The sequence below is a fragment of the Pantherophis guttatus genome, chromosome 1 (assembly GCF_059756535.1).
Source record: "Pantherophis guttatus breed Tessera chromosome 1, ASM5975653v1, whole genome shotgun sequence".
In the NCBI taxonomy this organism is placed as follows: Eukaryota; Metazoa; Chordata; class Lepidosauria; order Squamata; family Colubridae; genus Pantherophis; species Pantherophis guttatus.
The window spans coordinates 141006974-141019938 of NC_142063.1; the positions used below are offsets into that span (position 1 = coordinate 141006974).

Sequence of the window (12965 nt, forward strand, 5' to 3'; positions counted from 1 at the left end):
CCCACTCTCTGAGGCACCCCACTTAGTGAAATGCACAGTTGGTTAACGGACCATAATAGCAAGAGTCAGGAATTTGGTCATTAAGAGAGATGATCATGTGGGCATCTTGCTTAGCGACCACAACCACATCACCATAATTCCAGGCTCAATTTTGGTCATTAGTCAAGAACTACCTTTAGCACTTCAAAATGAGAACTATCAAAATAGTTAATAATTAAGATTTATCAACTCATCTTTGGAAAATGTGAAGTATTTTAATAAAGGTAAAAATCTGTAAAATCACATCACACTATAAAACAGTGATGCCATGATCCCAAAATTTCAAATATTTTCTACCTTTCTCATCACCTTGATACCACCAATTCAGGAATATGCTCTAATCATTTAATTAAAATAAAATTGAAATTCCTGAGAAATGCAGTGATTTTGGAGTGTAATATTGACAGAGTACACTCCAGGTTTGGTTTCTCACTTCTTTGCACGGGAGAAAAAGTTTGTGTTTTAAGCTTAGTTCTAATGTGTGCAAAATTTCAGTATCCAATCTTCTTCAGAAAATAACTAGATAACATTCCTTAGTGTCATTTTATGCTATATTTTGAGCATCCGTACATTATTAGGTGAACTATTTTTTGAACTAGGATTAGAAAGGGAAGGTAAAGAATATCCTGATTTTATGTAATATATTTTTAGACCTCAGTGTCCTTACAGCTCCAGGATGCCGTAGGGCAGGGGTGTCAAACTCGGTTTCATTGAGGGCCGCATCAGGGTTGTGTTTGCAGCCCTCCCGGGCTCAGTTTTCGGCTGTGATATCCTCCTGCAGCCCTCCTGAGCTCCGTTTTCGCTGGTAGAGGGCTGCAGGAGGCCGTTGCAGCCAAAAACAGAACCTGGAAGGGCCGCACGCAGCCCTCTTGAGCTCCGTTTTCGCTGGCAGAGGCACTGGGGGCCGGTCCTTCACTGTTTGCATGGCGGCACCCTGAGCCAGATCTAAGCACCCCGCATTCCAGATCTGGCCCACGGGTCTTGAGTTGGACACCACTGCCCTCGTGGACAAGATCCTTCCTACCCCATAAGATGATGGAAGGGCAAGATATCAGCAGTCACAGAATTCGGCTGGCTACAAATAGCAGACAGAATTTGGAGACTTCTGAACAACAGAAGAACAGGAGATGAGAGTCTTTTGTTCCATTTTCAATTATGCAGCAGGTTGCTTGGGAGTACTCTGCATATATTTATTTATTTATTTATTTATTATCAAATTTATAGACCACCCTTCTCCCAAAGGACTCAGGGCGGTGTACAGCCAAAGTAAAAAACATAAATACAAACATTAAAAACAATTTAAAAAGACATATATAAATTTGGCCCCAAAATTAAAAAGCAGTAACAAAACATATTAAAAACATTTAAAAAGCATTAAGCCAGCCCGGCTTGCTGAAAAAGGAAGGTCTTCAGGGCACGGCGGAAGGCACCGAGGTCTTGAATTCTTCGTATCTCTGGGGGCAGTTGATTCCAAAGAGCAGGTGCCCCCACAGAGAAGGCCCTCCCCCTGGGAGCCACCAGTCTACATTGCTTGGCCGATGGCACCCTGAGGAGGCCCTCTCTGTGGGAGCGCACTTAGTGCCCAAAGTAAACTGTCTCCGTTTGAGTAGGCCGAATAGATATAATGAATTGTGCACCAGAAATTTTTCTACTTACTCTTTGTTTTATGCTGATTTATCCAGTAGTTAATATACAACTTTTCACTACATATAATCTAAGCCATGGTTGTCCAAATATTTGGCTTGCCTGGGCCACATTGAGTGAAGAATTTTCACATTGAGTGAAAATATATATATATATATATATACTGTATATTTTATATACGGTCTTGGGCTGTATATAAAATATATAGTATAGATAATGTACATAAATAATAAACTTACTTTATTATACGTTTTTATTATCTTGTGAGGCCACACTACCAGACGTCTTAAGACCGCATGCATCCTGTGGGCTACAGATGACATGCCTGATCTAAACAAAAGCATTCCAGAAACCATTTCTCTTATAGACTACATTACTATCCGAATTGCAGTTCATTTTTTCGCAGGTCTATACCTCTGAAAAAATTGTGCGCTAGCTGAAGGGATTTTGCAGTAGGTTAGTAATATTGGTTAAAAACAATGATGTGATATAGAAGCTTGAAAGTGGGGTTTGTGTGTGTGTGTGAGAGAGAGAGAGGGGGGGGGACAGAAATTCTTTCTAATATGGGCCTAATTCTCTGTCTGAAATAACTGAACAATAGTTCCACTATACATTAAATTTATTTATTTTATTAGATTTGGAGGCCACCCAATTCCCAAACAACTCTGAACTATTTAACATTCAAGGACAAGATACAATGAAATAGAAAATAAGATTGGGGGGGGGACACAACATTCACAAACACTTTCAATTGTCAAAATAATCTTTAGTGGCTTAACAATCAGCCCATATTCAAATTATATATTAAATATGTAATAAAATATGCATACTGTATTCATTATAAGTTAACAAGTAATAGTCACAGTATTCAGAGGAACTGAAATCTCAAGCTTTGAATGCTTGTTGCAAAAAGAAGGTCAGAGAAAAATACATTAAAATACTATCCTAAATGGAAAATATATTCATCTTGACTTCTAGATAAATTATATTGCCTGTTGTTTTCTAATCTGCTGTTTGAACTGTTAATATAAGGTGCTTCTAACACGAATTGACATACATTTGTTACATGTTTTATTCTTTCAGTCCTAGTGGGTCTTTATTGTCCTGTTTGGAGCAGGTTAAAACATACCTGTTGACTGATGGAACATGCAAGTGTGGTTTAGAATGTCCTCTCATCCTTCCTAAGGTAAAACTAGATATTTGAATATGCTAAATGAAAAACTAACATAGCTCGAAATGTATTGGATTTTAAGTACTAACATCTCCCTATCTATTATAAGAAGGTATTATCCTTCCTAGTTGAGGATGATAGATGTTGATGATGGAGATAAATCAAATACAATTTAAATATTGAAATGTTTTTGAAATTGAACACAAACTGACTTAGGAGGAGAAGGAATGGGTGGAAGGAGAGTAGGGCATGGGATAGCATAAAAAATAACATGACATGATTGGCCAGTTAGAATAATGTACAGAAGCACACCTTTGTCAGATCAGTTTTCTTAGTTGCAGTTCTACAGTATAGCGGTTCCAAAGTTCCTTAAAAATAAATAGCTGTACTCTTTTCCACATTTAGAAATATGGTTTGCAAGAAACACTAGATGAAGGAGAAAAGTGTTGATGATCCAAGATAGAAGAACCAAACCCTGTAGTAAGAAATAATTTTTAAGCTAAAATTTAAACAGTGAATCAGCAAAATTTGTGGAGAACAATTGGTCCTGTGGTTACCTTAACCTTCTGGATCAGAAGTGGGCAACAATTCCCCTTCCCCCCACCCCCGGCCCTTTCATGAGCCAGAGTGCGCAAATCTTCCAGGTTTTCCTTGTCACCCTGTCAGTGTTTTGTTTTTGTTAGTATGTTGCGTGTTTGAGTTTTTTTGGAGGGTAGAATAATTATTGCAATGCTTTAAGCCAATCTTCTGCAATCTGGACAACTTCCTTATGTAAGAAGTTCAATTTTCAAAATTCTCAACAACCAAACTTAGATGGGAATTCTGAGAATTGATATCCCCCTATCTGGAGGCTTTAAAATATTGAAAGAATCCTTAAAACACCAGAACATCATCCCGTAGAGTGGCCAGCACTAAGTCAAAAGGATCTCTGAGTTCTATAATAAAGAGTTCATGAGTCATATAATCAGTTACAGGAGGCTCTCCGGGTACTCTAGAAGGGCAGCTCTTAAAAAATAAAAATTAGCATATTTTATTTGATGGACCAGTTTTAGAAGAAATTAGAAAAAGTTTCTGGAGCTGTTGTATCGGTGATCTTAATTAGGACCACTATGTAACATGATTCCAACATTATTTTAAGGTATTTAATTTTGATCCTGGAGTTGCTGTAACACAAAGAACAGCTGAAGATGTTAAAGCAGATGAAGATGTCACTAAGCTATGCATCCATAAACGGAAAATTATTGCTGTGGCTACCCTTCATAAAAGCATGGAAGCACCACATCCCTCATTGGTTCTAACTAGTCCTGGAGGTGGAACAAGTGAGTTCTCTTTCTCATTACAGGGAACAAGGACATCTGATATGCATGTCATTTGCATAAGTAAAAAGGACTTTTTTAAAAAAAATTATACAGTTGGTTATTGACAACAAAATAAGAGAGTGCTTCTTTTTATATAGGCATGTCCATCTGTTTATGAGAGATATTTATCCAGACTTTGAACCATGTGAGCCTCTTGTCTTAATCCATTAGTTTTAAATTTGCAACGGTCTATGGTTCACTCCGTAGCATTGTAGTTATAGAGAGCTATTTAGATAATTCTTTTTTGTAAGGTGCAAAAATTGTTGTTTTTGTTAGAATGAGCCTGAGCTATTGTATTAGATAAACAGAGGCTTCATGTGTAAAAATATTTAGATAAGTAAATCAGTACAACAGTCCCACATCTTGGCAAAATGCTGCAATTCTGGGAATTTACTATGCCTGGGAAATAACTCATAATCATCGTTCTGTGAATATAGGTAATCCTTAACAATTATTCAAAGTTACAATTGAGCTAAAAAAAAGTTACCTAGATTTGTTCCTCATACTTATGACCGTGGTTGAAGCAATCTGTTCTGACCCAGCTTCCCAAACACGACAAACCCTCTGAAGTTAAATCAATGATTCCTTTATTAGGAACACCAGCAGCCCCGGCAAAAAGTTTCTCTCTCACCACAGGTTAAGAAGTCTGTGCAGCAGGGAGATTAATAGTTGTGTATCACATCTATTCATCTCCGCCCCCTGCCTTTTATCCCCAGAGCTAGGGTGGGGCTTCGCTAGCAGCAGTGGGGCTTCCATCTCAAGGATCAGCCTACAGATTTCCACTGCTCTCCTCTCCTCTGAATTCTGCGCATCTGCGTGTCAGGCACTGGACCCAGCTGTTCTTCCTCATCAGCCACCTCCAGACCTGTGGGCTGTTGATTCTCCATCTGAGGGCTGACAGATGGCCCAGGCTCCGCTTCTGTCTCTCTCTCTGCCAACTCCATTCCCTCTTCTCCCTCGGTGCTTTCAGGTTGCCTTGACTCCCACGCCTCCTCCTTATCTGATTTGGTTGCTGGAGGGGCCGGTGGCCGAGAGGCCACAAAACAATCCTATTATCATGTGATCAAAATTTAGGCACTTAGCAATGGGTATGTATTTACAATGGTTGCAACATCCTAGAGTCCCATGAGCCCAGGGGACTTCGAACAAGCAACTGGGGGAGGCCAGAAGGTGGCAAGAAAGATAATAAAAGATGGATTTGTTTTTAAGAGTTGCAGGCAGATGCTAGATTTCCACCTCTGGCATCTCAAAGTATCCTTGTAGTCTAATTTGAAGCATGCATAGGCCTAAAAATCAAATCAATCGTTATTAGAGCCATGGTGGTGCAATGGTTAGAATGCAGTACTAATTCAGGAGGCTAATTCTGCTGACTGCCAACTGCCAGCAGTTTGGCAGTTTGATTCCCACTGGATCAAGGTTGACTCAGCCTTCCACCCTTCCAAGGTCGGTAAAATGAAGACTCAGATTGTTGGGGGCAATATACTGGCTCTGTAAACCACTTAGAGAGAGGGTTGTAAAGCACTATGAAGCAGCATATAAGTCTAAGTGTTGTTGCTATTGCTATTATGGTCATAGACCAACATAAAACACAAGGAAGGAATGTGGTCAGGAGCAAGAAAAGTATATAAAATATGTAAAATATATGAGCCTGAATATAAATATGGTAAACTAAGAGTTCCTAAGCTGCTAGGCTATAAAGGGTGGTGGCAAACTATAGGCACACTGAGAATAAGCTATAAGGTTGGGTGCGAAGAATGATCTAGAAGTTACATCCAGCAAATGTCGAGTGCACCTGCACAGAACCTGGCAATACAATGTGTTGTGGCAGGATTAATATTTAAAAGGAGCAAAGTAATGTAAAAGTGTTCCCATATACCTGGAATACTTATCTGAAAAAGTAGGAAGTGGATGTGAATATCTCTGCATTACAAATGTTGTTGTTTTACAAACCCAAAGTCACAGGGGTATTGCCATGGCCATTCTGAGATTCATTCCTCAATCACAACTTCATGGAGAGAAAGAGTATCATTCAGGCCTTCCTGTGCTTTGAGACTTCCAACTATGACAATTGTGCCATGGGGAAGCATAAAGGATGTGGGGGACCCAAGTCATACTACTATGCTATGTCAAGAGGTAGACAATCAAGTACAACCTTAAATATTTGTAGTGTATATGAAGGAAACCAATTTTAGGTGCTGGTGGAATCCATAGGGAGCCAATTCTGAGTAGTTCAGCTCGTACCTGAACAGAATTTTACTTAGACTAAAAAGTCATATGCATGGTTTCATATAGAAATGTAGTGCCCACAGGTGCCATGCCTGTATCATTGTGATATTTTTATTTTATATTGGATATGGGAAGTTATTTGATTTTTCTAGCTGAATTGCACAATTAACTTTGGTTAGACCTAGAAGTCTAATTAATTGGTAGTATCTAGTTCCTACAACATTGAATGCTCCAATTATTTACCATAGATACCATATCAGGGCTACAGAGATCAATTTTCAATTGATTGAATTTCTGTTTCCAGTTTGCTGCAGTGACATAGGACAAGAAAATGATGAGCTTCAGGATGGCCATTGCTGAGAATTTTGAAGGTTGAAACCATACATTTAGACAGGTGTAGAATAGGAAAAACTGTAATAGGGCGTAAAGTATACAGTAGATGAATGTCTACCAAAATTCCTGGCTAAAGTGATTTAAATTTTATTACATGATTTATGTAGTTGTGAAATAGTAATTTTCATGTTTTTTTTTTTAAATCAGGCATAAGTCCAATAGTACCTTCACGAGCGGCAACTCCAAGATCAGTGAGAAATAAATCACATGAAGGAATAACTAATTCTGTGATGCCAGAATGTAAAACTCCTTTCAAGTTGATGATGGGAGCCTCAAATGCCATGGGTAGGTTATATGTGCAAGAGATGACTGCAAGCCAACAAGAACTTCATTCTGTCTATCCTAGACAGAGATTGGGCAATAATGAACATGGGCAGAAGTCTCCATATCGTGGCAGTCATGGAGGAATGCCTAGTCCAGCGTCATCGGGTTCACAAATATATGGAGATGGTTCAATCTCACCTAGGACAGATCCACTTGGAAGTCCAGATGTTTTCACAAGGAATAATTCCAATTTTCATGGAGCACCCAATTCTAGCCCTGTTCACATGAACAGGACTCCTCTCTCCCCACCTTCTGTTATGTTACATGGTTCTCCTGTGCAGTCATCTTGTGCAATGGCTGGAAGAACTAATATACCTCTTTCTCCAACTCTGACCACCAAAAGTCCAGTAATGAAAAAACCCATGTGTAATTTTTCAGCTAACATGGAAATGTCGCGAGCAGTGTTTCACCACAAACCACCTCAAGGCCCTCCGCCACCGCCGCTACCGCCGCTGCCACCACCACCACCACCTTCTTCATGTATACTTCAGAAAAAGCCATTAACATCAGAGAAGGATCCACTTGGCATTCTTGACCCCATTCCCAGCAAGCCCATGAATCAAAATCCTGTTATAATGAATCCAAGTACTTACCATTCAAATGTCCACTCTCAGGTACCTGTGATGAATGTAAGCATGCCTCCAGCTGTTGTTCCTTTACCAAGTAATCTCCCTTTGCCAACTGTAAAACCTGGTCACACAAACCACGGAAGCCACATGCAAAGAGTTCAGCACTCTGCTTCAACTTCTCTCTCGCCCTCACCAGTAACGTCACCAGTTCATATGATGGGATCTGGAATTGGAAGGATTGAGGCTTCACCCCAAAGATCACGCTCTTCTTCCACATCATCAGATCATGGGAATTTCATGATGCCAGTAGGACCACAGTCATCTTGTACTAATATTAAAGTCCCCCCTCGGTCACCAAGATCAACAATAGGATCTCCTAGACCATCCATGCCATCAAGCCCTTCCATGAAGATAGATGGATTCCACCAATATAAGGACATTCCTAACTCACTGATTACTGGAATGAGTAATGTTTTGAACCCTTTGGGCAATGCAGCTTTTCCACCTGCGTCTACCGGAAGTGGGTCCATGAAGAGTCAACCTGGCTTGCTGGGAATGCCTTTAAATCAGATCTTGAATCAGCACAATGCTGCCTCTTTTCCAGCTAGTAGTTTACTCTCAGCAGCAGCCAAAGCACAGCTAGCAAATCAAAATAAACTTGCTGGTAACAATAACAATAACAGCAGTAGCAATTCTGGAATAGTTGCCAGCAATAGCAGCAATGATGGACATAGCACTTTAAACCCCATGTTTCCACCGACCGCCAATGTGCTTCTACCAACGAACGAAGGGCAGAGTGGTCGAGCAGCACTACGAGATAAACTTATGTCTCAACAAAAAGATCCTTTGAGGAAAAGGAAACCCCCAACCACTACAGTATTGAGTTTGCTTAGGCAGTCTCAGTTGGACAGCTCAATTGGTGTTCCAAAATCTGGGCCTGATTTGATAAGAAAGCAGAACCAGGGTTCATTTCCCATCACATCAATGTCTCAGTTACTTCAGTCCATGAGCTGCCAAAGCTCTCATATGAGCAGCAATAGTATTTCTAGTTGTGGGAGCTCAAATACTGTTTTGCCTTGCTCTGCTAACCAACTACATTTTACAGATACTACTATGACCTCGAGCACTCTTCCGAATTCACTGGCACAGGATTTACCTTTGAGAGGGGAAAGTATGCACTGCCTGAATTCAAACACTAATTTTGGCCATTGCACTAGTCCTGGCCCAAATAACCATCTTGCAGGCTTAATAAATCAGATGCAGCCTACCGGAAACTGTGGGGTGCTCAATCAGTCGGGAATGACTTTAGGAAATTCATTACATCTGAATCCAGCTCATCCACGAATCCAAGCACCTTCCACTAAAGTGATACCAAACAGCATTGTGAACAGCTGCAATCAAACCAGTCCTGAATCAGGTACGTTGCCCTTTGGAAAAGGTCTGAATTTGTGTTGTTTTAAATTTATGGCATTCCTTGTCTTTTAATCTACTGTATTGGGTCTGTTTGTTTTGTTTCTTTGTAAAATATATTAACCGCCCATCTTGCCACACGATAACTCTGGATGGCTTACAATTTTAAAAGATAAAACTGTATAATTTATAATAATATAAATACAATACTATAAAATCAACCTAGTTAAAAAAGATGGGGGGAGGGAATATGATGAGAGGGGAAGAAGCTGGATCTGGGATCTGTTGTTAATCAAACACAGGGGTGAGATTCGACCACCTCGGCCGAGGCAGTGGGAACAATTTGAATTGGTTTGCCAAACCAAACCGATTCAAATCTCCCTCCCTGCAAGCTGCAAGCCTTCGCACGTTGGCTTGAGGGGCTTCAGCAGCGAGCGACTGGCCGCGCTCGCCCTCTCAACATTGCAGCAAAAGCCGCTCAAGTCACCAACGCTTCCTCAGCACTGCCACCATCCCGCTCAGCTCGCTACCCGGACGTCATCACGTCCCGTGCGCTGACCCTCTGCATGCACAGAAAAGGTGCACAGGAGCGTAGCACGTGCGCGCTCACATCTCAAAGGTAAGTGCATTTTACCCCTGATCAATCACCCACAACATGAAGCCCCTCCGTTAAAGCTTCAAGCCAACTCTAAGAGCCAGGTTTTTAAGCTCTCCTGGAAGGTCAAGAGGGTTGGAGTTTACCTCACTTCAGGGGATAAGATGCTCCAGAAGGCAGGTGCAATGGCGGACTGGACCTCTCCAGACAGAATACCTTGACCAATGGGGCCCACAGCATGCCTCCTCTGGCGGCATGGGGGGGGGGGCAGGCCAATCCTAATGGGATGAGATTGTCACTCAAGTAGAAAAGAAGTCTTTTAAGAAGAAAGCACAAACATTTCTTTGTCTGTTCAAAAAGAAAGCATTAGCATAACTTGGACCTGGGATACAATTTAAGTACAAGTCAACATTGTGTGGTCAGTGTAATTGGAATTTATAACATATTTTATTTCTTTCTAAACATCTATATATATTTATGGATTGTGAATATTGCTTTCTTTCATCATTGGTATCCATTTTTTTCAAATACATTCATATTTGGGAGCAAGACAATGTACCAAATATATCCGTGGAGTAACAAAATACATGTCAATTTGAATAAATGTAAATATAAAATGAAATTGAAATATATAGATAATAAATTTCAGTTGTTGTGCAACTCTGCATAGTCATATTCATTCTTAATCTTTTGCTTCCAGATAAGGTATGTTTATTAGCTGTTTAGTTGCTAGCCGTTGTAATAACAACTTATATATCAGAGGAACTGGCAACTTCCTAAACAGTATTTTTTTTTCCTGTGGATTTCAGCCAGCTCAATCAGTTATCTTCTGATGGTCTTAAAATAGCATTGATTTCATAACAGCTTTGAAATTATCAGTCCTGCAATTATTTAATAATCTTTTAATAATCTATATAAAATCAAGATATAAGCTAGTTTGGTGTATTGGTTAAGACACCAGGCTAGAAAGCAGGAGACCATGAGTTCTAGTCCCGCCTTGAGCATGAAAACCAGCTGGGTGACCTTGAGCCATTCTCTCTCTCCCTCCCTCCCTCCTGCTCTCTCTCTCTCTCTTTCTTCCCCCCCCCCCACCCAACACCTCATCTCACAGGTGAAAATAGGAGGAAGGTGTATTAGATATGAACCCCCACCTTGACTTATTTGTAAAAATATTAAAGGCAGGATACAAATAAAAATTTACTCCTGCCGTTCTTATACTATACACAAAACCAACAGGAAAATCTGGGAGCTGAGAAGATATTGGTTCTTCTCAAGACACCAATCAGGAGTTGGTTCCAGATCTCTGTTCTGGTCCACCAGGAGCCTGCAGAGCTGGCAGCAGAGTCAGACAGTGAGGAGGCTGTGGAGGACCATGGGCCAGTCCTGGAGTCTGGGGAAGGCCCAGATGAGGGCTTTGCGTCGGAGGCAGAGATGAGGCCAGGGCCATCTGGGAGTGATGCGCAGACACTAGAGCCTCCAGAGTCGGTCAGCAGAGAGGCAGAGGAGCAGGAGGAGTCTGTTCCTAGTGCATGCATGCACAAAGCTGCCAGAAGGCAAGAGCAGCTAAAGCAAAAGGGACAACTCGGGAGTAAGGCCAGGAGATGATTGGCCCCTCCCATAAGGCTTAAAAGAGCAGCAAAGGCTCTTGGGCTTTTTGTAGGAAGGCAACATTGCTAAACTGTTTCCAGTCGGTGTCTCTTGTTTCTGAACTTTGTGGGGCTTTGCCAAGAAAAGCCTTTGGCAGGGTGCCAAAGAAGATAAAGGTTTGTGATAAGCCTGAAGGACTTTTTCTGAAGGACTTATTTTGGAATTAATTTGGACTAAGCTGGGAATGAAGTAATTCTCAGCTGTTATAATAAAATAGGTTCATTTGGGACTAATTGTGTCTTGTATGACTAAATGAGCCTAGGTCACAACAGTCTCCCACAAGCAAAGCACTACTAGTTTACTGATTACATTCAGCTTAGAAAAAGATGATGTTTCCTTGGGGATAGCTATTCCCATGGAGTCATTGCATACCAGTAGGAGAATTGGGTTTAAAGAATTAAATTCACGTTGCTAGACGCTTTCTTAGCCATTTTATATCAAAATATGACACATTTGCCGGAACTATGATTTATTGAAAGGCGTCTTGAGCAATGGTCAATAAAGTATAAAAATTATCAACAAGTGAATAATTATCTATTATTCTAATTTGGTAATATAGTTTCACTCTTTACAACCTTTTTTTTAATGAACAGGTACCTGACCAAAAGTATTAGCTTATTTCAGGTACTGATCCATGTTAAGAAATCTAATCTGAAAGGTGTTTGGAAATTATAGTTTATCTGAGTAGAAATTCAGAAATGTATGGAAACTGTTACTATCCAGCTTCACCAATTATGTAAATCCCTTTTATAAAGCAATCTAAACTGCTTTAAGAAAGTGTTCCTTTTTGCAGACTAGGAAATTGGAAAATAATAGTAAAGTTCAGATGTATCTGTCCTGTTGAGATTTTGATCGGGATATTAGCATTGAGTGGAAATGCATTTGATAAGACTTTCACACTGTCTTTTCCTGTTCTATATAGTCTGTGCAGGGATGTGTCAGATTGTTTGCTTCCTTAACCTTTCCCCAGAAAGTATCAACCTTGCTAGATTTTAAAACCTTTTTCTTTTTTGGATTAATTTGATTTAATTTTTCAGTAATAGTCCTTCTCTCCAGTTGGAATTTGATTTGTGCAGAGAATTAAATTTTGCCTGACTTTGGCTTCATTTTTCCATTGCTATTTTCCTAAGATTGTGGAATAGCATAAAAAACTATGATGGGTGCTTTTTTCACTCAGCAGTTTGCCAATTTTTATTAGCAAATAAAGCAATACACTGCTGACACAAAATTAACCTCCATTTTAATATTTTCATTTAGAGCAAACTTAGTGTTCTGTGTTAATACAAATAATTTCCTTTCAAAACCATTTTTATTAGCTCTGGATTCACTTTTCACAGCAAACAATGCTTATTTTCCATTGTAGGAAGAAAACCATAGTTATAGTGGTCAGAAATCAAGAATCTGGTAGCATCTTTGCTGACTAACAAATTTAATACAAAGACATAAACTCTTATAAATTTCAGTTTACTTTGAGAGATGTATGTGCACAAAACTTGGCTTTGAATAAAATTTATTAATCAGAAAAGATGCTATCGGACTCTGATTTTATATTTCATTTTCAAAGCTATAGGTTACAATGAGTTGTACAA

The 12965-nt window shown here is 39.9% G+C and overlaps 1 protein-coding gene across 2 annotated transcripts in view; it reads left to right on the forward strand.

Moving 5' to 3' along the window:
- MBD5 (methyl-CpG binding domain protein 5) overlaps positions 1 to 12965 on the forward strand; it is a 174272-nt gene that overhangs the window by 129097 nt on the left and 32210 nt on the right. For both annotated transcript variants that reach the window (XM_034424824.3, XM_034424830.3), the window contains exons 4-6: positions 2767 to 2869; positions 3993 to 4173; positions 6979 to 9141. In XM_034424824.3, the coding sequence (XP_034280715.2) occupies positions 2767 to 2869; positions 3993 to 4173; positions 6979 to 9141 (2447 nt within the window). The remainder of the gene's footprint in view (positions 1 to 2766; positions 2870 to 3992; positions 4174 to 6978; positions 9142 to 12965) is intronic.